The following is a 23,544-nucleotide window of genomic DNA, read 5'->3' on the forward strand; positions in this document are numbered from 1 at the left end:
AGGGAGAGCAGCAGCTGTGGGGAGGGTGGCTGATGCTTGCGCCAGCCCTTGCTGCCAGGGGGCAATGCATGTGGGCCCCTCTCCTCCCCACACATCTGGGAAGCTGGGATGCAGCCCGCAGCAGTAGTGCCGAACGGGCCTCGCTTCCAAGGAGCGGGCCGCGTTGTCTAGGGTGACCCTATGAAAAGGAGGACCGGGCTCCTGTATCTTTAACGGTTATATTGAAAAGGGAATTTCAGCAGGTGTCATTTGTATATATGGGGAACCTGGTGGACTCCCCTCTTCATCACCACAGTGAAAGCTTATTAGATTGTAAGCCTATGCGGCAGGGTCTTGCTATTTACTGTGTAATCTGTACAGCACCATGTACATTGATGGTGCTATATAAATAAATAATAATAATAATAATAAGCTGCCCTCTTTTAAACCTGGTCACTCTAGTACAGCCTTCCTCAACCTGGGGCGCTCCAGATGTGTTGGACTACAACTCCCAGAATGCCCCAGCCAGCTGGCTGGGGCATTCTGGGAGATGCAGTCCAACACATCTGGAGCGCCCCAGGTTGAGGAAGGCTGCTCTAGTATAGCTCCTGCAGCTTTCACTGCGGTGGTGAAGAGGGAATTTCACCAGGTCCGGCGAGCACTCGGATCGCGGCCGGTCCTCGGCCACTGAGCCTGCGCAGCCCCCAACCGGCGGGGAGGCCGGGCGCATGCGCAGCGCGCCCCTCTAGCCGCCGTCTCTATGGCGGCGCGGGACCACGCGCGGGCGAGCAAGATGGAGGAGAGCTCGAGCCCCATCAGCGTCATCCTGGTGAGCTCCGGCAGCCGCGGCAACAAGCTGCTCTTCCGCTTCCCGTTCCAGCGGGGGCCCGGCAGCCCGGCCGCCCAGACCGGTGAGGGAGCAGCGAGTGACCGCGCGCCAGGCGGAGGGAGCGCCTCTGGCGCGGCAGGCCACGCCCCGGAAGGCCTTGCGGCCGCCCCGGCTACTACTGCTGTTGCCATGGCGACCGGGGCGGCGTGCAGGAGGGGGCGTTGCGTTCACACTCTCGCATAGCGGACACGTGTCCCGTCCCCCTGGGCCCGACATGCCAGTGGGAGGCGGGGAGCGGAGGCAGCTCCGCGGCAACCCTAGCAGGCCAAGGGCAGGCCAAGGGCAGGGCAGGGGGCTCGGCCACACGCCGCCCGTGCCGGGAAAGAGGCGGGGGTCGCCATGCCCCCCTCCCTCCCTCAGGACAAGGCCCCGCCTCAGGGGGCTTCGCGAGGGCACCGGCCCACCCTGCACGGAGCGGTGTCGGGGACTGACTGTGGGGAGCCCGGGGTGGGGGTGGGGGGCTGGCCATGGCCTTGGCCTGACCCGGAAGCCCACCTGGCCTTGCAGGACGTGCCCCCCCCCTCCAAGCCGTCTTTTGGGGGGCACCTGGGAGCGCGTTCCTGAGCATTCTCACGAAAGGGCTGCAAAAGCCCCACGAAACGCCCAGTATGCAGAAGGCAAAGCGGCGATGCTCAGAGGAACAAATACACGCATGACACGCGCACACGCACGCGTGCAAAACACCCGCCACAGCAGAAACCTACGAGGCTTTCCTCTGCGGGGGGGGGGGGAGGGGGGCAGCCAACCAGCAAGAAAGAGAAAGGGACAAAAGGAAAGGGGCTCCTCCGGCAAGGCCTGTGGGGGCGGGGGGGGCAGCTAAAAAGAGCGGGATTTGTGGGTGGGGGGAGGAAGAGCAGTTGGGTGGGTGGGTCAAAGAACCCAGTGGAGGCGGGGGAGGGATGGGGATCCACTGATCACAACCTAGAGGGAGTTGGGGAGGACGACTTGTATGTCTGAATGCTTGGGAGGGTGCATGAGAGAGAGAGAGAGAAGGGGGGAGGGGGTTTGGAGAGATCCCTCCCCCCAATTGGAGTGGGGTTTTGTTTGTGCTTGCAGCAAGGAGGAGAAGGGAAGGACATGTGTTAATGTATATCTGATTGTATGCATGATGGATGTATATCTGCTTGTATGCATCTGTTGTGCTCATTTGTGAATGGATGTGTGATGGTTGGTTATGGGCGTGTCGTGTTGGTATGTGTGTGTGTGTGTGTGAGAGAGAGAGAATAGCTCTGGTTGGTGATCCAGGGTGGGGGGATGAGTTCGCTGGCAGAGGAAGAGAGAAAAACAGTCTGTCTCCTGTGATATAGGTTTCTGTTGGCACTGAAAAGTATGGGCTCAAAGGTGTTGTTTAGTGTGTTGGGGCTCAGACACCTCCCAGCCCCCCACCCCACACCTCTACCTTGTACTAAGCCTTTTGAGCAAGTGGCCTTTGTTGCTAGCCACCTCTCACAGGGCAGACACTCAAATTGCTAGATGTGCCCACAGGCCTGAAACGGCTGTCTACCCCTGAGCTATGGCATCCCTGACCGATGGCTGCCCAGCCTCTCCTTAAATGCCTCCAGAGAAGGAGAGGAGGCCCCCACCTCCTGAGGCACGGTCCACCCAGTTAGGGTGTTTCTCTTAATGTTTCACCAAAGTCTGCTTCCCTTCTCTTTTCACCCCTTGGTTCTGGTCCTGCCCTCCACAGCAATAGAGAAAAACTCCGCTCCGTCTTCTGCCTGGCAGCCTTTCAGATATTTGGAGGCCACCATCCCATCTCCCCTTCAGCATTAGACAGAGCCAGGCTCTGGGGTTTGTAGGGCCCAACCCATGAAGGGCTTTTGAGGTCCAGAAGAGCACCTTCAATTGTGCTATAGATTAGGGTTTGGAGAAGTTGGGGACAGACAAATCCCAAACTTCTCCAGTATTCTTGAAAGTTTTCCTTCTCCCCCAGGGAAACCAAGGAGTAGGTACGTTGTGAACAGTATTGGTGACAACGTGGAAGACCCTGATGGAGACTCCAGGTAGGTGCGGTGCCCGGTGGCTTTTACAGATCTGGGAATAGCATCCAACAAAGACCAGCTCAGAGCCCTTTGTAAGGAGGCCTGCTGAATGTCATCCTGATGTGTGAAGTATAAATCTGCTCCTGGCACCTTTGCAAGGAGGCGGCATCTGCATCCAGACCTTTGCAGGGCAGGAGCTCTCGTAGGCAGGTCAGAAGGGGGATCGGTGGCTTCATTCAGACCCCTGGAACTGTGCAGGTCCTGAACTAATGGAGAGCCGTACACTTGCGCTCTCTCGACCAGGGCTGGGGAACAGGGGGCCCTCCGGCTGCTGCTGGTGCTGCAGCTCTCATCAGCCCTTACCAGAATAGCCAGTGGTGAGAGGTCGTGGGAGTTGTGGCCCTCCAGATGGCTTGGCCTTCGTTGTCCCTCCCTGGCCTCTACACGGTTCCTGCTCCCTGGGCAGGGAGAGTTGTGCAGGTGATCCAGCTGACTGGCAGCCCTGCAAAGGCGTTTCAGACGCGGGGGGAGGACTGGGCGGCGTGCCCACCTGAGCAGGCAGAAGAGCTGCACCTGCTCCCACTCTCTTCCTGCGAGGGGACAGATCCTGCCTTCCTTCCCTGATGAAAAGGGAGGTGCTGGGCAGAGGGCTCCTGTCCAAGCGCTGACCAGCTGAGCTGCAGCAAGCCTTGCGGCATCAGAGGCTACTGGACGCCCTGGGACACGGCCAAGCTTTCTGGCCTTCTTACCCAGGATGGCACAAGGGGCGTTTCCAGGTGGCAGAAAGGAGACCTGGCTTTGCTTGTTGGATGCCACCTCGGATCCCAGCGTGGTCTGGCTCGTGGGCATTGTCCAATGCTGTTGCTGAGTCTGGTCCAGATCACCCTTCATTACCAGGGGTGGCTGGCTCCTGCCGCCAGGGGTTGCTGCTCAGGGGCTTGAGGTGGCCCCCAACCAGGGGCCCCTTTGGGCTGGGCTGCATTTCGTGGCCCCCAGGGAAGGCATGGCCACGAGGCCCCAGTTTGATACCTGCTGCCCTTATTCCCTCGTGGGGGGTGAGGAAGCGGCTCAGCAGTGTGGGGACACCTGCCCTGTTCCTAGCTGCCAGTGCGCGTGGTGTATGAATTGGGCCCTCCTCACGGGGAGTTGCGTTTCACCCGAGAAGCCCCTTTGGGCCCTTTCTCAATGCCCCCTTTCCCGATGCCCCCTTTTGCCCTGTGTTACGCGTGCGTGGCGCGGCGTGCCTCTGCCCGGTTGATTCTTCCGTTGTGTTCCCCAGCGGTGCTGACGGCCCCCGTTCCTCTTTTCAGAGAGCCCCGCCCTCTCACTGATGAGCAGGTGGTGTCGGGGTAAGACGAAACGTTCTGAAGCGGCAGCGCCTCTGTCTCGAGTGGCTTCCCTTTCTCACTCTCTGTCTCGAGTGGCTTCCCTTTCTCACTCTCTTCTCCTGTGCTTCATCTCTCATTTCTGTTTTCCAGCAAGCTGCAGCTGAACTGAATGTCAGGCCAGAACACGGCGAGGGCAGGTCGGCCAGGTTCGGGGCATTGGTGGAATCAAGCCAACGCTGCCAACGGGGAACCAGCCTTGAGAGGGGGAATCACGGTTCAGTGGGAGGAGGGCGCTTGCTTTGCGTGGGGCGGCAGGTCCCAGGCTTGACCCCTGGCAGCATCTTCTGCTCAGGCCGGGAACGAGCCTCCCCTCGGCGGCCCTGGCCTTCCTCGCCCGTCAGTGTAGGTGAGACTGAGCTAGCTGGATCACAGGCCGGACCCGGGAACAGGCAGCACCTGAGGTGCCTTTCCTTGGGGCAGCCGCAAAGTGCAGCAGCCGCGGTAGAAGGCATGGCCTCCACAGGGCCCGCCTCTCGTTTTCTCTCTGGGGGAATGTGTGGGGCTGCCCTGCCATCCAGTATTTCAGGATGCACACTGGCAACTCTGAAATGCACAGCAATGCTTCCAGGCGAGGCTTTTCTGACGCCATTGCCCTGCCTCTTTCACGGGGAGCGGGGTGGGGGTGTCCAGACAGCAGCGTCTGCAACTCATCACCCTCTCATGGCTTCCCACCACTCCCTCCTTCCGTCCATTTTCCTTACTGCATTAAGGGGGGAAAGGCAGAACATCTGCTCAAGGCCCTTTTCCCTGCTAGTGCTGGCAGTCCTGTGTGGAAGCACCCAGTTTGTCTCTCCTGTGATCAACGGTCACGGCTCCCCCTGGGCTTCTGGCTCTTACGCGCTTGCCCAGGGACCATGGCTCAGCTCAGGAAGAGCTGCACGGCTCTGAGACCCTTTTCCGAGGCTGCAGGACAGCCAGGCCCCTTCCGCTCCCTTGTGCAGCAAGCGAAAGAAGCCAGGAACACAGAAGGGGAGAGCCCAGAGAAACTGGCTCCGATTTGTGCAGACCTTCCATTTTGGAGACTCAACTAGGCTGGCAGCTGCAGGCGTTGTGCTGCTTCTAGGCCCACGGCTCGAGTAACTTTACTCCTGAGAGGAAAGGGCTGTTGGCTGGGGAGGGGGCTTCCCCCCCCTTCCCTGCCAAGGCCTTGGTGGCAGGCTCCATTCCCTCCAGTGAGCAGGTTTCCAAGATCCCTCTGAGGATGGCAGCCTTCCTATGCTCAGGGAGTTCAGGCGCCCTCCACGGCTTGGGGCTAGGGGCCACTTGGCCGTCTGGCCGGCCTTCCATTGCTCCAGCTGCGTTCAGAGGCCCTCTGTTTCTGAACAGCTTCTCAAGTCTCTCAGCGTTCTGTTGTTGCCATCTCAGGTCAGTGCCTGCCCTGAAGAAAATTATTTTTAATATTTTGTATGCTTTTAAAATCCAGGGGCTTGCAATCTTAATTAAACCAACACGCCAACAACAGTAATGGCGAGGCCCTTAAGGAGCAGGTGAGCTCTGTAGAGTTGCCGTAAAAGGGCTGGGGCAGAGCCGGCAGCGTGGTGGTGGTGGTGGAGGAGGAGGAGGAGAAGGAAAGTTTGCAACCGAACAAGCCTTTGCTGTTCAGTACTTTTGGTCTCTGGCTGGAATTAGGAATAAGCAACTCCAGTGCAAGACAAATTGATTGGGTTTTATTTATTTATTTATTTATTACATTTTTATGCCGCCCAATAGCCGAAGCTCTCTGGGCGGTTCACAAAAATTAAAACCATAATAAAACAACTAACAGGTTAAAAGCACAAATACAAAATACAGTATAAAAAGCACAAACAGGATAAAAACCACGCAGCAAAATTGATATAAAATTAAAATACAGAGTTAAAACAGTAAATTTAAGTTAAAATAAAGTGTTAAAATACTGAGAGAATAAAAAGGTCTTCAGCTGGCGACGAAAGGAGTACAGTGTAGGCGCCAGGCGGACCTCTCTGGGGAGCTCATTCCACAGCTGGGGTGCCACAGCGGAGAAAGCCCTGCTCCTAGTAGCCACCTGCCTCACTTCCTTTGGCAGGGGCTCACGGAGAAGGGCCCCTGTAGATGATCTTAAGGTCCGGGCAGGTACATGGGTTTGCATAGTGGAAGTCCAAAGCCTTTCCCGCTGGAACAATCGGAGCACCCAGTGGGTGGGGGTTCACCTCATCACAGAGGGGAAATAAGCCACAGTGAGTAATTTGTGCATGCCAGTCATGAGCTGCCAACAATTAGGGTTATCATGATGTCTGAACTCAGCAAAAGTGGGTGGCTGTGATGGTTTACAAATTAGGGTTTGGGAGTGGTTTGCAAGCCACCCCAGCCACGCACCCTCGCCAGGTTCAGAGGCCTCAACAACTGCGTCTGATGAGGGTAATTTTGTGAATCCTCCATGATTCTGCAAACCTGCCCATTGGCTGCTCCTGTTGTTCCAGGGGACAAGGCTTTCGACTTCAGTTGCCATAATAGATGAGCGGATGAGAGTTTCAGGAAATGAGTTTCTTCATGTTGACGTTTAACTCCTCACTCCCTGTGTACACACACACACACACACACACTCTGCTGCTCAGGAGTTTGAAACAAGCATCGCAAGTTTTCTGGCGGAGAAGATGGCCGTGGCCTCTCCGTGTTCTGCCGTGGCTGCCTTATCTGACGAGCGCAGCCTCCAGCCTCCTTGCACAGGCAGATAAGCTGGCAATCTCTCTGAGCCACGGCCCAAGCTGCCAAGGTGGTGCACAGCTCCCTGCAGCCTTCAGGGTCTGCCAGGCCGAGGGGAGACTTCTTTGATGTGCAGTTTGGGAAAGGATGTTTTCCTCTGCTTTGCTTTCTCCCACAAGTGCCCGGAGGCTGACCTCCTGACAAAGGATCTGCACCTGACCCAAATCGGGCAAATCCCGCCTTCATCCCAGTGGTGCTGGATGGTAGTGAGGTCCAGTCGGGGGGGGGGGCAGGGGGCATTCTAACATGGCAAGCTATAGATCTTCCCCTCCAAAGGGCTTCCCTGCCCATCCGTCAGGAAATGTAGCCCTTGCTGAGATTCAAGAGCAGCTCCCTTCTGAGCAGTTCCTTAAAGCAGACATAGCCCCAGAATGAGTGCTTCTCTCTGGAGAACGGGCTGCGAGTCCATGTACACCTGTTATGGAAGGCTTGGGTGGTTGTGAATGCAGCGGCAGGTGAGCCGGCGTGCTCCTACTGTTGCTAACCGGAACAATTCAAGGATGGCCCCTGAGATGTGGCCCTTTTGGCGTTCCCGTGTCTGCCATGGTCAGCTGGCGCTAGGGCTGAGCTCTCAAGATCCCCAGGAGGAGGAGAAGAGCCCTCTTCTCCCTCTGTGGAGGACAGCGTGGACTCCCTGAAGCGGCTCTTAGGGCCAGTGCAGCGTAGGGCACGGGGGCTTCCCGGGCGGGGGGAGGTGGCCACAGGCAGTTCCTGCATTCAGGGGATCTGCTTGAGCTGCTGCAACACCTCGCTGCTTAGAGAGGCTGAGGCTGCAGTGGAATCCAGGGACCTGCAGCTGAAGCAACTCTGGCTAACCTCTCCACATCCTCCTGAGAGCTTGCCACGGAGGCCAGATGCACGAGCCCCCTGTCTCTGACACTTTCCCTTCAATCATTCTGGTGATTTGGAAGATGTGATCTTGACAGAACTTAATTCCCCTAACAGGCGGAATCTGAGGGGTCCCCATGTGCGTGTTTATATGTAATGGTTACAGAATGAATGGTATGAATACAGAAATCCTCCCTGGCTCTGGGACCGTGTTGGGCTGGGCGAAGCGTAGTGATCCACCTCTCCGCTCTTGAAGGTTCTCGGACGTCATCCTGGCAACCATTCTGGCTACCAAGTCGGATATGTGCGGCAAGAAGTTTGAGCTGAAGATTGACAACGTCCGCTTCGTTGGCCACCCAACTCTGCTTCAGCATGCCTTCGGGCAGGTAGGGCCCACGGACTCAGCAGCGCCAAGGCGGCTCTTTTATGTATTGTATTTTTTTCGTTCTATTTCTTTATTTCATTTTTCTACGGCCCAACGGCCCGGCCTCTGTCCTTGCCACTTCTCCGTGGTGTGTGCCAGCTGTGGGCTAGGCAGGAGGAGGAGGAGGAGCCCTGAAGCTAACCCTAACCCAGCCCCCCCCCATCCAACGTCCTCTTTCCCACTGTGGCCGGACTGATGGCCCTAAAGGGACGTGAGGGGCCAACCCTCATGACCTGCTTTCTCAGGCTCACGCGGAGGGAGATTCTTCCCAGCCCACCTGCTTCCTGGCAGCCCTCCGGGTGCCCCCCCCTTTCACAAACTCCCCCCAAGCTTAATACGTGATCTACATTCAGTTCTGGGTCTTCCATACACACAGCCTCGCCTGTCTGCTGCTGCCGGGGTTGGGCTTCTATACAGCTGAGCCCAGCTCACTCCTCTCTTGCAGAGGCTCCGGCCTACGCACTTTCGGAGTGGGCATTGCACTAACCCTGACGGGGACGGTCCTGGGACAAAAGTTCCCAGGCTTTGGGGCTGGCGCTGGGGGTGGCATTCTGTCGGGGGGCCATAGCTCAGTGGTACGGCCCCTGCTTTGCATGCAGAAGGTTGCAGGTTCGATTCCCCTGCGGGGGCTGGGAAAGGACCCTCCCCGGAGACCCTCTGCTGCCAGTCAGTGTTGACCCAGATGGGCCGAGGCGTCTGGCAAGGCGGCTCCCACGTGTCCTTTCCAGTGGAGCCAGAGAGGTGCTCAAGGTCTTTTGCCAGAGATCCTTTGGAACGCTCTGCCACTGAGCATTCAGCTGACCAGCTGAGGGCTCAGGAACTGACCAGAGCCACACTGGGAAGGGCTGGGCCAGCTTGACGGACCCTTCCTCAGAACTGCTGTGCTCTTGGGGTGGGGGCTAGAGTCCTTCCTTGGCCTCCTACGTCTTCACTTGCTGGCTGGGGAGCTCCCTGTGGGTCCTGATTGGGTGTCCAAACCGGGGCTTCTGAAAGGTCCTCGGTCTCCCCAGACTCCCTGGAAGGGACCTGAAGGCCGCCTGGAGTAGCCCCTCCTCCTCCTCCTCCTCCTCCTGTGGGGCAGCCCTGATCATGGAATCATAGAATAGTAGAGTCGGAAGGCCCCACGTGCCCTGCAGGAGGGTGACGCCAGCCAGCCAAGGACTGTTCTGCAGGGGGAGGTGGCATCTGTCCCAGCCCCTAATACTGAGCAAACCCCCTCAACTGGGGAGTGGGACGGTGGGCCTTCAGTATTTCGCTGGGGGATGGAGACCTCCCTCAAAGAGGCCTGGTGGGGCGGAGGGCCCAGGTGGTCCTGCAGGCTCTCTTGCTCCATCTGGTGGTGGCACGTGGCACGTGCAGGCATCCAAGGGCAGGTGCTCCTGGTTTTCTTTGCGTTTCTGTACTTCTCATCTCTCCCTTCAGCTCAGAGAGTCCGAAGAAGGATTGGCTGCCCCTGGCATGGCTGGCAGTGGCCGCTCCCCAGGGCCTCGGGCACGGCTCCTTCTGAGCCCTGCCTGGAGATGCTGCCAGGGGTCAAGCAACGCAGGTGCTGCTCCCCCTGAGCTGCGGGCCCTTCCCCCCAAAGCGCAGCCCCTTCCTCCTCCTCCTCCTCCTCAGTGGGTCGGTGTGTACCAGGGATCCTCCAGGAAGTGGCCGACGAGCTTCTCTGAAGGCCAGCTGGCCCAACCCCAGCCCGTCTCCCCACCGTTCCGGCTCAGGCACAGTTTCTGCCCGTGTGGGGCGATGAAGGGATCCCAGGGTTTCTTGCATGGGCCGTGTGACCCCCTGAGCCATGGAATGCCCCTGGCAAATCTCTCGGAGGCCTCTCGGTCCCAGCCGGCCCAGGGCCCTTCAGATTCCCAGGCAGACTCGCTTGGGAGCCCCGATTCTTGTGCCCAGGGTCAGCTGAAGCCAAAGGAGTTTCATCGGCCTCCCTTCCCCCTTTTCCTCTTAAGCTCAGCAAATTGAGCTCTTCTAACCACAGAGTTGAAAGGTACTTGAGGCATCCCGTGGTCCAATTCCCTTGCAGCTGCAGCATCTCTGACAGACGCCCGTTAATCCTGTGCCTAAATGCCTCCTGCAAAGGAGAACCCACCACCACCTCCCGGGGCAGCCTGTTCCACCGCTAGGACGTTCCTCCTAATGCTTATCCAAAATCCGCTTCCTGGCAATGTCCACCCATTGGTTGTAGTCCTGCCCACAGGAGCCACAGAGAACGCGCCTGCCCCATCTTCTGCCTGATGGCGGTCAGACTCTTGAAGGCCGCTATCTAGTCTCCCCATAATCTTCTCTTCTCCAGGCTAAACCTACCCAGCTGTTTGAATGGTTCCTCACAGGGCCTGGTTTCCAGACCCCTTCCCATCCGCTCCAGTTTGCCAATGGCCACCTTTAAAATGGGCCACCCAGAACTGGGCGTCGCACACCCGATGTGGCCTGACCGGTGCCAAAGGGGGTGGAACTATTGACAGCTGAGCAGGGCTCGCGTTGCCTCCCATGGTCTGGACGCTTCTGCTTCTGTCAATGCAGCCCTGGGAAGGCCGGTGTTCCCTGTGCAGCCACGTTGCGCTGCCCACGCGCCCTCTTCCCCACCTCCCCTCTCTTGCCTGTCTGTGCCGTAATATTCTCGTTTGCTTTGCAGATCTCCAAGACGGACCCCTCTCCAAAGAGGGAGGTGCCCACCATGATCCTCTTCAACGTGGTGTTTGCCTTACGGGTAAGGACAGCCCGGGATTTATCAAGTTGGGTCAAGTTCTGTTTCACAGTGGTCGATACTGGGGAAGCCAGCAGGCCGGGCCCTCGACTTCAGCAAGGCGTTCCACAAAGTGCCCCACAGCGTTCCGATGATCAGGCGGTTTGCGCGTGGGCTGGATGGCTCTGCTGCTAGGGGGATCCGCACCTGGCTGGAGAGCCGTTCTCAAAGGAGCCCTTGTCAATGGCTCCTCACCGAACTGGAAGCGGGGCCACTGCCCAGCTCAGCCCTTGGTTCTGTGCTCACCAACAGTTCTACTAATAACTTGGAGGAAGAGGTGGTGGTGGTGGGGTGCTTATCGGATTTGCAGATAGGCATAATTAGGAAAGGAATTGAGAATAAAACTGCCTTTATACAAATCTATGGTGCAACCACACTTAAGAATACTGTGAACAGTTCTGGGTGCTGCATCTAAAAAAAGATATTGTAGAGCTGGAGAAAGTGCAGAAAAGGGCAACTAAATTGACCGAGGGGGCTGGTGCCTCTCCCCTAGGAGGGAAGGGGACAACGGCTGGGATTGTTTAGCTTGGGGAAAAGGAGGAGGAGAAGGGGAGATATGATAGAGGTGTAAAAAATTATGCATGGTGTGGAGAATGTGGATAGGGAGACATTTTTCTCCCTCTCTCAAAATACTAGGACCTGGAGTCATCCCAGGAAGCTGATTGCTGGGAGATTCAGGAATGATAAAAGGAAGGACTTTTATCCTTCCTGTTTCAGAGAGACTGAAAGAACTGGGCATGTTTAGCCTGGAGAAGAGAAGACTGGGGGGAGACATGAGAGCACTCTTCAAATACTTAAAAGGTTGTCACACAGAGGAGGGCCAGGATCTCTTCTCGATCCTCCCAGAGTGCAGGACATGGAATAACGGGCTGAAGTTACAGGAAGCCAGATTCCGTCTGGACATCAGGAAAAACTTCCTGACTGTTAGAGCAGTATGACAATGGAACCAGTTACCTAGGGAGGTTGTGGGCTCTCCCACACGAGAGGCAGCTGGACAACCCTCTGTCAGGGATGCTTTAGGGTGGATTCCTGCATTGAGCAGGGGGTGGGACTCCATGGCCTTGTAGGCCCCTTCCAACATTGCTATTCTATGATTCTATGACTTCTTCACACACCAAATACTGCAACTTTGGAATTCACTCCCACAAGATGCCGTGACGGCCACCAACTTGGATGGCTTTCAAGGGGGAATAGACAGATTCCTGGCTGTCAATAGCTATGTGCCACCTCCAGTAGCAGAGGCAGTAAGGCTTCGTACAGCAGTTGCTGGGGAACATGGGCAGGAGGGTGCTGTTGCACTGATGTCCTGCTTGTGGGTTTTCCATTGGGGCAGCTGGTTGGCCACTGTGTGAAGAGAACGCTGGGCGAGATGGACCTTCGGTCTGATCCAGCCTCAGGGCTCAACTTACGTTCTTAACAGGCTTAAGCCACAGGGAGGTAGATTTCTTTTGAAAATCAGGGAAATCTTCCTGACAGTCAGACGATGGAGCCAACTGCTTCAGGAGGTTGGTGCTGGGCTCTCCGTCGCTGGAGGAGGGTCTGGGCAGCCCCCTGTCCGGGCTGCTTCAAACTGGATTCCTGCCCTGAGCAGGGGGTTGGACACGGTGGCCTCCGTGGGCCCTTCCGGCTGTGTGGTCTCCCAGGGCTGCCCGGTGCTTGTCACAGGGGCACTGGGGCTTCGGTTTCCCTGGATTCAGGGTCCCAGCTGGGCAAAGGCTCTGGAGGTGCTGAGGAGGCAGCAAGCGGGTAAACTGTCAGTGCCGCTCAATGTATGTTGGGGTCTTTCCTGTGACGGCCTGTTCCGGTGCCGTGAGGAAGCCCACTCGGGGCTCCTGAGAGAACCTGCCTCCTGCCTGACCCGGGCTGCTGCAGGGCCAGGGGGTCTTGCAGCCCCTGCTGGGCAAGGTGAGGGCAATGGCCTGGCCGCCTCTGCCTCCCCCGTCTTGCTGCTCTTGCAGCCGGCCAGCGTGCCCAGGCTTTGGGTGGAGCCCATCTGCAGCGGGCGGGCGGGGCCCCCAGGTTCTCATCAGCACTGGGGCAGCTGCTGTCCTGAAGCGTTGCGTCCCCCACAACACAGTGACTCAGCAGGAACACCGGTGCCCCGGGCAGCTGAGTCACGGTTTGTGCGCTTTGGAGGCCTCGCTTATCGGTCGCCTCGCCCTCCGGTTCCTTAACAGCCCTGCTGCAGCTGCTGGCTGCACCCCTGTGGCCTGCTGCTCGAGCCCCACCTCCTCAGCTGCACGGGGCTGATAGCCGCCCTGCTTCTGTGGAGGCCGGAGCAAGCAGCCCGAGAGAGCTGTGCCAGGGGGGCCCTTCGGAGGTCCCAAGTGAGAACCTCCTTGGGCCGGCAGCCCTTGTGGGGGGCCCTGAGTTGGGGGCTCTTGGATCTCCAATCACCCAGTCCAGCCTCTGCCCAACAGGAGGCTCTGTGATGATGGTAGAGGTGGAAGGGGCCTCAAGGCCGTCGAGGCCAACCCCTGCCCAGTGCAGGGATCCCCCTGAAAGCATCCCTGGCAGACGGCTGCCCAGCTGCCTCTTGAAGGCCTCAAGGGTGGGAGAGCCCACAAGCCTCCCTGGGTCATGGGATCCTGCCCTCACTGCTGCCCCCTTAGCAGGAATGAGAGCAAGGCCAAGGTCCGCGCGTGGGCTGGCAGCACTTGAAGCCAAGCGAGGGCAGGGCTGGTCACTAGCCCAGAGAGGAGGCCGCGCACCCAGGCGGCCACGCTCCCCGGGGGGGGGGGGGGGGCTGTGCTGGCTGCAGCTGCCAGGAGGGCCACGTTGGCACCGGAAGGACCAGCCAGGATCTTGTGGCAAAGGCCGCCCCGTCTCTAAGCGCCAGGTGCCCAGAGAGCAGGTCTTGCTCGCCCGGCTGCTTTCCCAGAGCCGCCTTCGGTTCAGCTGTGGGAGCAGGAGGCACGGGTGTGGCCGCCCCGCCTGCGAGCTCCCCTCCGCCCCCCCCCCCCCCGCTGACCCCGGCCTGCTCTTGCCTCCTCTGTGCCGCCCCAGGCCACCGCGGAGCCCTCCGTGATCAGCTGCCTGCACAACCTCTCCCGCCGCATTGCCATCGCCCTGCAGCACGAGGAGCGCCGCTGCCAGTACCTCACCCGTGAGGCCAAGCTCATCCTGGCCATTCAGGACGAAGTGTCGGCCATGGCGGAAGGTGAGCCCCGGGCAGATGCCTCGTGCCTTTCAGCGGAGGCCTCCGGGGGGCGCTGGGGAGCTCAAGGGACGGGCCCAAGTTCGGCCCTGTGGGGCTGCGGGGAGCCAGGCTCCTGCGTGCCGCAGGCCACGTATAGGGTCTTGGGCCGTCCGTCCGGGGACGGAGCTGCTGGTGCTGGTAACTCCAGTCACAGACCCCGCTGGCCTTTCCTGTGGCAAGGGGGTGTTTCCTAGAGGCACGTAAATGGCTGGGGGCGCAAGTGGGGCGGGGCGGTGGCCTTGCTGTCACGGTGCCACAGAGCGCCCCCCCCCCCGTGACGCCTGGCTGTTCCCTCTCCCCTCCCCCGCAGCCACCGAAGGCCCACAGTCGCCTTTCCTCCACATCCTTCCGAAGTGCAAACTGGCCCGAGACCTGAAGGAGGCCTACGACAGGTGAGACCCCCGGCCAGCACCTCTCCCCTCCCCACCGTGGGTCCTCGGCCCGAGAGGACTGTCCATGGAGGTGGCCTCAGCGCTTCTTCCTCCTGGCGGACGCTGCCGCCTCTCCAGCCCTTCAGAGCGTGCGTTCCGAGAGGGTGGCCCCCGAGCAAGGCCACCCCGCGCTCAGCGGATGGGGGCCTCCAGGCCTGCGCGCCCGGCGTGTTTTTTGTGGCAGATGTTCAGCAAGGGGCTTCCCAGAATCCTCTGCTTTCCAGCAGAAGCCGCCTCCTGCTCCGGGCCCGTTTTAAAGAGGGAGGCCTCCAGCTTGTCTTAATTAGGAACTGGGAAGTACAGCGGGAAGTACAGGGTGCATTCCTGCCTTGAGCAGGGGGTTGGACTCGATGGCCTTGTAGGCCCCTTCCAACTCTGCTATTCTATGATTCTATGATTTGGCTGGAGCCAACATGCGGAGAAGCGCCTCTTGGGCCCTTGCTGCCAGCCCAACCTCTGCGTGTGCTCTGATCCCCAGGAAATAGGTCCGGGTTCGAGAGTCTCAGGGCTGGGAGAAACAAACTCACCCCCCTTGGAATTGCTGGGCACTGGTCTAGCTGGGAGTTAGAACAAGTGAGGCATTGAGGGAGGGAGGCTGCCTGGATGGAGGGAGTGGGGGTGGGGTCCTTGCAGAGGCTACCCCCCCTGCCCCCCCAGTCAGCTGCGGTGGCGGCGGCCCCCCTGGCTGTGCCGCATGTGAGGAGTGTCTACGGAGGAGAATTTCAGCCTTGCTGCTGCTGCTGCTGCTCTGGGGTTTCGCGAAGGGTCCCAGCGCCATCTCCTGGGGAGAAGCAGCCCTCTCAGCCTGCAGCAGGGACGGCTGGCACTGGCTGTGGGGCAGGAGGGCCGATGGGTGGGAGGCGCCTTTCTTGGCTCCCGGGTTTTGTTGGCAGCCGGCAGGCGGGGGTGGGAGGGTGTCCCCCCCCCAGAAAGACTAGTGAGTGATTCTCCGACCCAAGGCTGAGTCCCGATGGGGCCTGCAGGCTCCCTGCGTCATGAGCCTTGTGTGTGTGCAAAGCAGGTGCTCTTCCTTGAACAGCTCTCTCTCTCTCTCTCTCTCCCTCACACACACACACACACACACACACACACACGGGGCCAATGGGCCCGTGCCGGACGCTCCCCTGGGGCTTCTTTCCTCTTCCCCTGCAGCCTCTGCACGACCGGCGTGGTCCAGCTGCACATCAACCACTGGCTGGAGGTGAGTTTCTGCCTGCCGCACAAGATCCATTCCGTGGCGTCCCATTTCATCCCCCCGGAAGCCATCGAGAGGAGCCTGAAAGCCATTCGGTAAGAGCTCTTGGGGAGGCTGGAGAACGGAAGACACACGCACACCCACCCCGTTCTCCTCACTCTGAGCTCTTGGAGGTAGCGGAGATGAAGCTTCCCCACACCACGGGACTGAAGGGGCGCTGGTGGTCCTGAGCCTGGCCCTCCTCCCCCCCCCCAGGGGCAAAGCAACCTGCCCTCAGGACAGGGCGAGAGGCAGGTTCCGAGTGCCACAGCAGATCTCCGGGCCTCCTTCCCTGCCTGCCCTCTAACCTCAGCATGGAAGCAGCGGGCCGAGGCCTCCAAGGCCGGGCTCATTTCCCAGGCAGGCCTTCCGAGAGCTGCAGGCGTTTCACGTTCCCCTTCCACTCTCGGCTGCCTGGGCAGCGTTTGAACGCTGTAGCCAAAGCGAAGCATCCAGCGTGGCCCCGAAAGCGCTGCTCTTCTCCCTTCGTCCAGCCTGCAGCTGCCTGCTGAGGCGGTGGTGGCCTTGTTCCCCAGGCACAGTCCAGCTCTGGCCCTGCGCTCCAGGCTCAGGAAGGGCTGGGGGGGGGGGTTGCCCTCCTCCTCCTCTCTCTGCCTCCCGCAAGAAGTGCTCGCCCTGGCCCTCTCCTTGCCGGGCTCGCTGCTCCCCACCCTGGGCAGCCGGCTGGTGGTGCGATGATCCTTCAGCAAAGCCCCCCGAGGGCCGCTTCCGCGCTCTCCCCAAGACCTGCACGTTTGTGCTCGCCTGCTGCTTGTCCTGCGGGGAGTTGGGGAGCTCTTCCCGTTCCTTGGAGAGGGTCTTGCCCCTGGGGGCGGGGGGGAAATGGCATCAGCAATGGGGCGCCTTCCAACAGGGGTGCCCCCTCTTTCCCGGCTTCCTGCAGGCCGTACCACGCCTTGCTGCTGCTGCGGGACGAGAAGTCCCTCCTGAGCGAGCTCCCCCTGGACTGCTCCCCTGCCCTGGTGCGCGTCATCAGGACCACCTCGGCCGTGAAGAACCTCCAGCAGCTGGCCCAGGACGCCGACCTGGCGCTGCTCCAGGTGAGTTGTGGGAGTGGGGCAGGGCGCTTGCACCGGCCAGGCGGCTGGAGCCGGCCAGGCCTGGACGTCCTCCTGGCGTGTTGCTGTGCGCCGGCTGAGAAGCGGGGCTCTTGGGGCCCTGCCAGAGCTGGAGGGCCCCTTTCCGCTGCCGAAGGGCCCCAACAGAGCCCCAGCCCTGCCTTGTGCCCCCCAGGATGCTTCAGGCCCCGTTTCCAGAAAAGCACGGCTGTGGGGTCACGGTGGGGCCGCCTGCCCAGTCCAGCATGCGATCTGCCACGCCAGGCCAGAAGCGGAGCAGGCAGGGAGGCAGCCGCCCTCTCCCGCCACGCCTTCCCAGCAGCCGGCATTCCGTGGCTTTCTCCCGCTGGGCGTGGAGGTTCCAGGCAGCCCTCGTGCCTCGCCGCCATGATCGCGGCTGATGGAACCGGGGACTTTTGTCCTGCCTGGCAGGTGCTCTGGGCCCTCCGTGAAAGGCCGGTTGGCAGCCGGGCGGGGGGCCCCTCCCCTCCCTGCAAGTTGTGCCATAGCATCTTGGGGGTGGGAGTTTGGCTCAGCATCATTCCAGGCCCAGATTTGTGGAAGGCCGGTGGCCTTGAGCGCGCCTGGACCAGCCCTCCGAGGGTCCCAGGAGCCCCTCCCTCCCCACGAGCTGTGCACGTGGGGAGACGCGAGGCTCCTTCCCAGGCCGTCCTCCCCGCGAGCTTTCGAAGCAAAGGGCCCCGGCCACGATGCGTGTGCGCCGCTGCCTCCTCTTTGGGCCCCCGCCCGCAGAGAGGTTGCTGCTGAGCCGCGCTCCTGGCCTCTTCCCTCTCGCTCCTGGCCTCTTCCCTCTCGCGCGGCAGGTGTTCCAGCTGGCTGCACATCTGGTTTACTGGGGCAAAGCCATCATCGTCTACCCGCTGTGCGAGAACAACGTCTACATGCTCTCCCCCAACGCCAGCGTCTGCCTGTAAGTGCAGCCCCGTTGCGCCTGGCCGCGGTTTCCCTGCTGTGGGGGGTCGTGGGTTGCAATGGCCGGAAGGCCCCTCGTGAGGGCGGAGGCGGCCGGAAGCAAGGCCCTGACCTGTGCCCGGACCGGGCTTTTCCTTCGGCAGCTACTCCCCTCTGGCCGACGAGTTCTCCGGCCACTTCCCGGGCCACGACCTGCCCTCTGTTCTGTCGAAGTTCTCCTTGCCGGTTTCCCTGTCGGAGTTCAAGGACCCTCTCGCTCCCCCCGTGCAGGAGGTAAGAGGTCCCGTCCCCACCAGCTTCTCTGCTGCCTGGCGGGAGGGGAAGGGGAGCCCCCCTGCCCCTGCCCTAGCTGCCCCGAGACATTGCGCTCCGCTCACGGCCTCTCTCCCCCCCCTCCTGCCAGACGCAGCTCATCCAGATGGTGGCCTGGATGCTCCAGCACCGGCTCCTGGTCCAGCTCCACACCTACGCCTGCCTGATGGCCCCCCCGAAGGAAGAGGACTTGCGAGCCAAAGCGGAGGAGCTGCCCTTCGCTGCCCGAGTCGGGGGCCGAAGCCTCAGCACCCCCAACGCGCTCAGCTTCGGCTCTCCAAGTACGGGGCGGCTCTTTTCTTCCCCGGAATGAGCCCGGCCGCGTTCTTGATGGCCGGAGAAAAGCCCCTGCCTCAGAGGGACGTTGCGTCCCCGGTGGGTCTCCCCCCAAGCCCCGACGGTTTCCCACATGGGCGCTCCGAGACCGCCCTTGGCGCCACCTCTCTTCTGCCCAGAATAGATTGGGATGCTGGGACTCCTGCCACCCGTTCCCACCCACACGCGGGTCTCAAGACACCGGAGAAGCGCTCAGGCTCTCTCTTTGGCACCGGCTGCAGGGAAAGGAGGCGGATTGTGGTTGCGCTGCGCACGGGAGCCTGCCCCTCGCTCTTGCCACGCTTTTCTGTCCTTTACTGCCCGTCTTCTTCTCCTATTTGCAACCCGTGGCCTTGAGTCAAAGCGGCCCTGGCCCCGGCGGTGAGGGTTGGAGGTCTTCCCTGGGGCAGGGGCAGGACCTGCTGCTGGGGGGGGGGGGGAGGCGCTGACCTCTCTGTGGGCCGACTCCTGCCCCCGCGGAATCCTGCGCCATTGCGCCCTCCCTGTTCCGTCCTGCCCTGCAGCCAGCAGCGACGATATGACCCTCACCAGCCCCAGCATGGACAACTCCAGCGCAGAGCTGCTGCCGGGCGGCGACTCGCCGGTGAACAAGCGCATGACGGAGAATCTGCTGACCAGCCTCTCGGAGCACGAGCGGGAGTCGATTCTCAGCGTCCCGGCAGCTCACAACCCAGAAGACCTGCGCATGTTTGCCAGGTAAAGAGGGCGCGACGCGGAGCCCAGAGGCCCAACGGGTTGGCTGGCCGGGCTGCCTCCTGCCCCTGGTGCCCACAAAGGGCCGGCCGGCTGGCTGAGTAAAAAGAAGCCGAAGGCAAAGGTAGAACCAGGCAATCTTCCAAACGGAATATTTACAAAAGTTTATTTACAGTTTATTTACTGTAAGGAGAGTCCAGCCCCCCTCCCTCCCTCCCTCCCCCAAAGACCCTCTGCTCCAGCTGGGGCTGCTTCAGTATTGGGGTGTGCCCCGTGTGCCCTCTTTGCTTCTCCTCTGGACCATCTCCAAAGGGGCAGCGGCTGCCTCTGCGAGGTCTCTGCCCTGGGCCGTTGCTTCGGCGCTGCGAGGGCCCAGGGGGCGCCCCCGCCCCCAGCCACGCCTCCCTCCCTCCCTCCTCCCCTCCGCAGGCTGCTGCACTATTTCCGAGGGCGCCACCACCTGGAGGAGATCATGTACAACGAGAACATGCGCCGGTCCCACCTGCTGATGCTCTTCGACAAGTTCCGCAGCGTGCTGGTGGTGACCAACCACGAGGACCCCGTCATCTCGGTCTTCCAGTCCCCCCAGAAGTGAGCGGAAGCTGCCTTGGATCTCGCCTCAGAGCGTGGGGGCAGGAGTGGAGCTGGACTGTGGCGCCGGCCCTCCTTGCCCCCACAGAGTGGGGGTGGGAGCCTCCCCGCTCTCTGAGGCTGGGGGGAGGAGGGGTGGGGAGCACCTGACGGGGCCCGCGATGAACACTGCCGGCTGGGCCGGCATCACTGGGAAGGGGCCTCTGCCTGCTGCCGGGCACCAAAGGGGCAAGCCAAACAGCCCCTCTTGCGGGTGGCACGCTGGGGTTGCCCTCTCAGGGCCACGAGCCAATAAAGCATCTCTTCTTGAATCATGCGCAGCGCCTCTGTTTTTAAGTCAGGCTGCGAAAACAGCTCCCCAAGAGGTTTGGGCAGGGGGGAGAGGAGCTGCCGCAGGGCGCCCGGCCTGGGCCGCTGGGACTCCCGCTTTGGTCCGGAGACGTCCGCCCCGCTTGCAAAGGATCAGGTGCAGCAGTGGCTGGGAGTCTTTGTGGGGAGCAGCAGGGGCACAACCTCCCCCTGCCTGCCTCCGTGACGGAAAGTGTGCGTGCCCACGAGGGGCTCAGCGGTGGCCGCGCTGCTGTTTGGTTTTTTAAGAATTATGCTTTAAACTCCCAGAGGCAGAAGGTGGGCCAGAGCCGTGGAAATCAGCACTTCAGAAGGGGGGGAGGAGGAGGGGGGCCTCCTGGGTAAAATTCTGCGTTCTCCCCATCCCTTATCCCCCCACCCCCATTTAGCCACTCTCTCCCAATGCCTCTACATCGGGGCATCTCTCTCTCTGTCTGCTTGGCCCCTGAGCAGCGTGCCTGGCCCGCCCTTCCACAGAACCCTCGCTCTGCCAACTGTGCAGGTGACAGGCAGCAACGTCCTGGCACAAAGAGAAGCCTCCCCCCTCTGCCGGGGTGGAGTGTGTGTGTGTGGGGGGGGCTTTCCTAGCACACCTGCCACATTTGGGGTGTCCCTGCTGCTGGGCTTCCAAATAATCATGGCAGGCAGCCTGGCTCTTTGGCAGCCAGGCCCACCTGGCCTCAGTCACTGGAGCAGAAGCAAACATGTTTATTTAAATAAATGCAGAGAAGAACGCCACTTGAAGAAACAGTCCCAGTCTCCACACACACGCGTGTGTCTGTGTGTCCCCCCAGTGTCCTGCTGACCCCCCAAGGCCCCTGGGCTGGGGAGCCTTCAAGAGCCTCAGCTGGCCAGCCAGCTGGCAGTGGCCGCCTCCGCCTTCTTGTCGGTGGTGCTGACGCACGCGTTGCCTCGGATGTAGAAGCGCAAGGGCTGGTGGGCCCACTCGCCACTGATGCCAACGCGGCTGGTGCAGACGAGGGCTTCCGCCGGGGGCTGCAGGCCGGGCTCCAGCCACACGGCCGGGCTGCCGACCAGGTCCTTCTGGTCAAAGCCCTTGTCGATGGCGAGCGCCTGGCAGAGCTTGGAGGGGCCGTTGCACAGCTGCCGGTCCTTGACCGGGTGGGCCGCCCCCTTCCGCTGGGCAAGGCGCCGCTCCCTCATTGCCTCGAGGCCCTGCAGAGGCTCCAAGGCTCGCAGGAGGACCGCGGCCCCCTCCCCTGCAAAGGGGCAGAGGCAAACGTCAGCCCAGGCAGGGCAGCACAGGGCCTGGGCACTTCCCCCCCTGACCACCCCCCCTCCCGCTTTTGTAGCAGGCAGGTCCGTGGCAGAGGTGCCTGCGGGGAACGTGGCACAGCTGGGTCTGAGCAGAGAAGCGGTAGCCGGAGAAGCAGGCTTCCCTCGGGCGCCACGTTCTCCTTCCCCTCCCCATGGAGGAGCCTGGGTGTCCTCTCCGTGGGCCCCCACGCACCACTGTGCCTGGATCCCTCCCACCTGTGGCAGAGGAACCAGAGTGGGTGGCATTCCAGGTGGGCAGCCGGGCCAGGCTCTGGGGCAGCGAAATCAGTGACGGGCACCGCACCACGCAGCTGATGAAGTGGCCAGTGGCCGTGACGGCTTACGCCAGAATAACTGTGCTCACTTTATGATGCCACAAGGCACTCTGTTGTCTATGCAGGGCAGTGACTCCCCTTCAGCACCACGTGGCGGCTGCAGACCCCTCCTCAAGCCTGCTTCTGCATGCCAGGGAGGGGCCGGAGGAGGCAGCTGGGGACACAGGCACACACAGCCACCTTCTGAGCTCACCCCAGCAGAGGGCATGTTGTTGTGGCCTTGGAAGGCCAGTTGGGCCCCCGAGAGGCCCTTCTGCAGCAGCAGCTGCCTACCTCGGCTGGAGATGTTCATGCAGAAGTAGATGCCGTAGATCTGGTACACGTACAGAGTGCCCGGCGGCATGAACATGGCCACGTTCCTCGCAGTCCGCCGCCCACCCCTGGAATGGGAAGCGGTGTCGTCCCCTCCCAAGTAGGCCTCCGTCTCCACGATCCGCCCCCGGAGCTCTCTCCCGTCCGGCAGCTTCCGAACCAGGATCTGGGAAACAGAGCAACGAGTGAGCTCCAGGAGCCCCTCCGAGTCCAAAGGGGCCTCTCTGGCCCTCGCCCCACCTCGCCCCCCTCTGCTGAGATCTTGGGAGGCCGCGGCCAGTGGGGGTGGCCCGGTCAGGGCTGGCCGGTCAGTGCTGGCCGGGGATCGAGCAGCCTCCCACGCTCCTGCTTAAAGTGGCCCCGGAGCCCCGCGGACTGGCACCTCCCTGTCCTTTTAGGGGAAGGGCCGCTACTCCGAGGCTGAGCAGGTGCTTCCCCTGCCAGGGGTCCCGGCTGGAAGAAGGCCCTGCGGCTCCCGGAGAGACCCTCGCGTCCCCGCACGATTTGGGCCCCAGGTGAGTCGCCCGCCCCCCTGCCCGCCGCCTCACCTGTCCCAGCAGGCCTTTGGCCAGGCAGGTGCAGGGCTGGTCGAAATACTCCGCGCCCAGGCGCGACGGGGATGGGCCGCTGCCCGAGTGGGCCCAGCCGAGGGGCGGGCTGGCGAGTGGGCAGGCCCCGATCCCGCACAGGGCCGCCTCGGCCAGAAGCCGCTTCCGCCCGCCCGGCATGGCTGCTCGCTTGCGGGGGCGGGGAGGAGGCAAAGGGGTCAACCGGGGGCGGCGAAGGCGGAGGGGGGGGGTCTCCTCGAGCCTGGGGGGGCAGGGCTGGGCTGGAGTCAGGGGAGGGTCGCTGAGCTCCTCCTCCCACGGCGGGGAGCAGCTGGAGGGGCGGGGCGTGGAGCGGAGGGGGCGGGGCTCTTGCCCACCCACGTGCGGGGAGAGCGCGAGAGAGCGGGGGCGGCGCGCGCCGGGTGCTGGGGGCGGAGTCCGGGCAGGCTCCCTCCGGAAGAAGGGCGGTCCGGGCGCGGAAGGCCGCCTGGTCCTGCGCAGCTCCCTCCCCCGCCCCCGCCCCCGCCCCCGCCCCGGCGAAGAAGGGCCTCCTTTTCTCATTCCTGAACCTCCCACCCGTCAGCTGCGTGGGATCATGACCCCACTGGGTTCTAGTATTTTGAGAGAGGGGAGCAAAACGCCTCCCTCTGCACCTTCGCCACCCCAGGCATCATTCTGTACGCTTCTCTCCTGCCTCCCCTGAGCCTCCTTTTCTCCAAGCGAAGCAATCCCAGCTGTTGCAACCTTCCCTCGGAGGGGAGAGGCTCCCTTGCTCCAGCCCCTTCGTCATTTCACTTGCCCTTTCCTGCACTTTTCCCATCTCCATAATATCCCTTTTTAGGTGTGGGGAACAGAACTGCGCACAGAACTCGAAGTGTGGCCCCGCCATCTGACAAGGATGCTTTAGGGTGGATTCCTGCATGGAGCAGGGGGTTGGACTCCATGGCCTTGTGGG

At 61.6% G+C, this 23,544-nt stretch overlaps 2 protein-coding genes across 4 annotated transcripts; one reads left to right on the plus strand and one right to left on the minus strand.

Moving 5' to 3' along the window:
- Nucleotides 1-731: 731 nt before the first annotated feature.
- Nucleotides 732-19,837, plus strand: NPRL3 (NPR3 like, GATOR1 complex subunit). 3 transcript variants are annotated; one of them, XM_063142940.1, is made up of 14 exons: nucleotides 734-890; nucleotides 2,802-2,871; nucleotides 4,161-4,199; nucleotides 8,044-8,173; nucleotides 10,850-10,924; nucleotides 13,967-14,120; nucleotides 14,470-14,551; nucleotides 15,743-15,880; nucleotides 16,729-16,885; nucleotides 17,728-17,834; nucleotides 17,980-18,109; nucleotides 18,240-18,429; nucleotides 18,988-19,180; nucleotides 19,607-19,834. In XM_063142940.1, the coding sequence occupies exons 1-14, from the start codon at nucleotides 740-742 to the stop codon at nucleotides 19,770-19,772; spliced, it is 1,782 nt and encodes a 593-aa protein (XP_062999010.1). In that variant the 5' UTR covers nucleotides 734-739; the 3' UTR covers nucleotides 19,773-19,834. The 3 variants fall into 3 exon arrangements, with proteins under 3 accessions (XP_062999012.1, XP_062999010.1, XP_062999011.1); XM_063142942.1 differs by lacking the exon at nucleotides 17,980-18,109 and having other exon boundaries at nucleotides 732-890; nucleotides 15,743-15,791; nucleotides 19,607-19,837; XM_063142941.1 differs by lacking the exon at nucleotides 4,161-4,199.
- Nucleotides 19,838-20,809: 972 nt separating this feature from the next.
- On the minus strand, nucleotides 20,810-22,794 carry MPG (N-methylpurine DNA glycosylase). Its single transcript, XM_063142943.1, has 3 exons — nucleotides 22,590-22,794; nucleotides 22,003-22,207; nucleotides 20,810-21,336 (listed from the first exon to the last, which is right to left on the minus strand). Exons 1-3 carry the CDS (start codon nucleotides 22,767-22,769, stop codon nucleotides 20,960-20,962), a joined length of 762 nt encoding a protein of 253 aa, XP_062999013.1. The 5' UTR covers nucleotides 22,770-22,794; the 3' UTR covers nucleotides 20,810-20,959.
- Between the last annotated feature and the right edge of the window lie 750 nt (nucleotides 22,795-23,544).

This window comes from Elgaria multicarinata, chromosome 17, assembly GCF_023053635.1.
Source record: "Elgaria multicarinata webbii isolate HBS135686 ecotype San Diego chromosome 17, rElgMul1.1.pri, whole genome shotgun sequence".
Lineage (NCBI taxonomy): Eukaryota > Metazoa > Chordata > Lepidosauria > Squamata > Anguidae > Elgaria > Elgaria multicarinata.

What these genes read in the sequence shown, in the direction of transcription:
- NPRL3 (XM_063142940.1), top strand. Translation starts at nt 740, where the DNA reads ATGGCGGCGCGGGACCACGCGCGGGCGAGCAAGATGGAGGAGAGCTCG. An exon ending in CCGACCTGGCGCTGCTCCAG is followed by an intron (nt 16,886 to 17,727) that starts GTGAGTTGTGGG and finishes CTCGCGCGGCAG; the next exon opens with GTGTTCCAGCTGGCTGCACA. An exon ending in TCGCTCCCCCCGTGCAGGAG is followed by an intron (nt 18,110 to 18,239) that starts GTAAGAGGTCCC and finishes CCCTCCTGCCAG; the next exon opens with ACGCAGCTCATCCAGATGGT.
- MPG (XM_063142943.1), bottom strand. Translation starts at nt 22,769, where the DNA reads ATGCCGGGCGGGCGGAAGCGGCTTCTGGCCGAGGCGGCCCTGTGCGGG. An exon ending in CCAAAGGCCTGCTGGGACAG is followed by an intron (nt 22,208 to 22,589) that starts GTGAGGCGGCGG and finishes TCTGTTTCCCAG; the next exon opens with ATCCTGGTTCGGAAGCTGCC. An exon ending in CATGAACATCTCCAGCCGAG is followed by an intron (nt 21,337 to 22,002) that starts GTAGGCAGCTGC and finishes GCCCCTTTGCAG; the next exon opens with GGGAGGGGGCCGCGGTCCTC.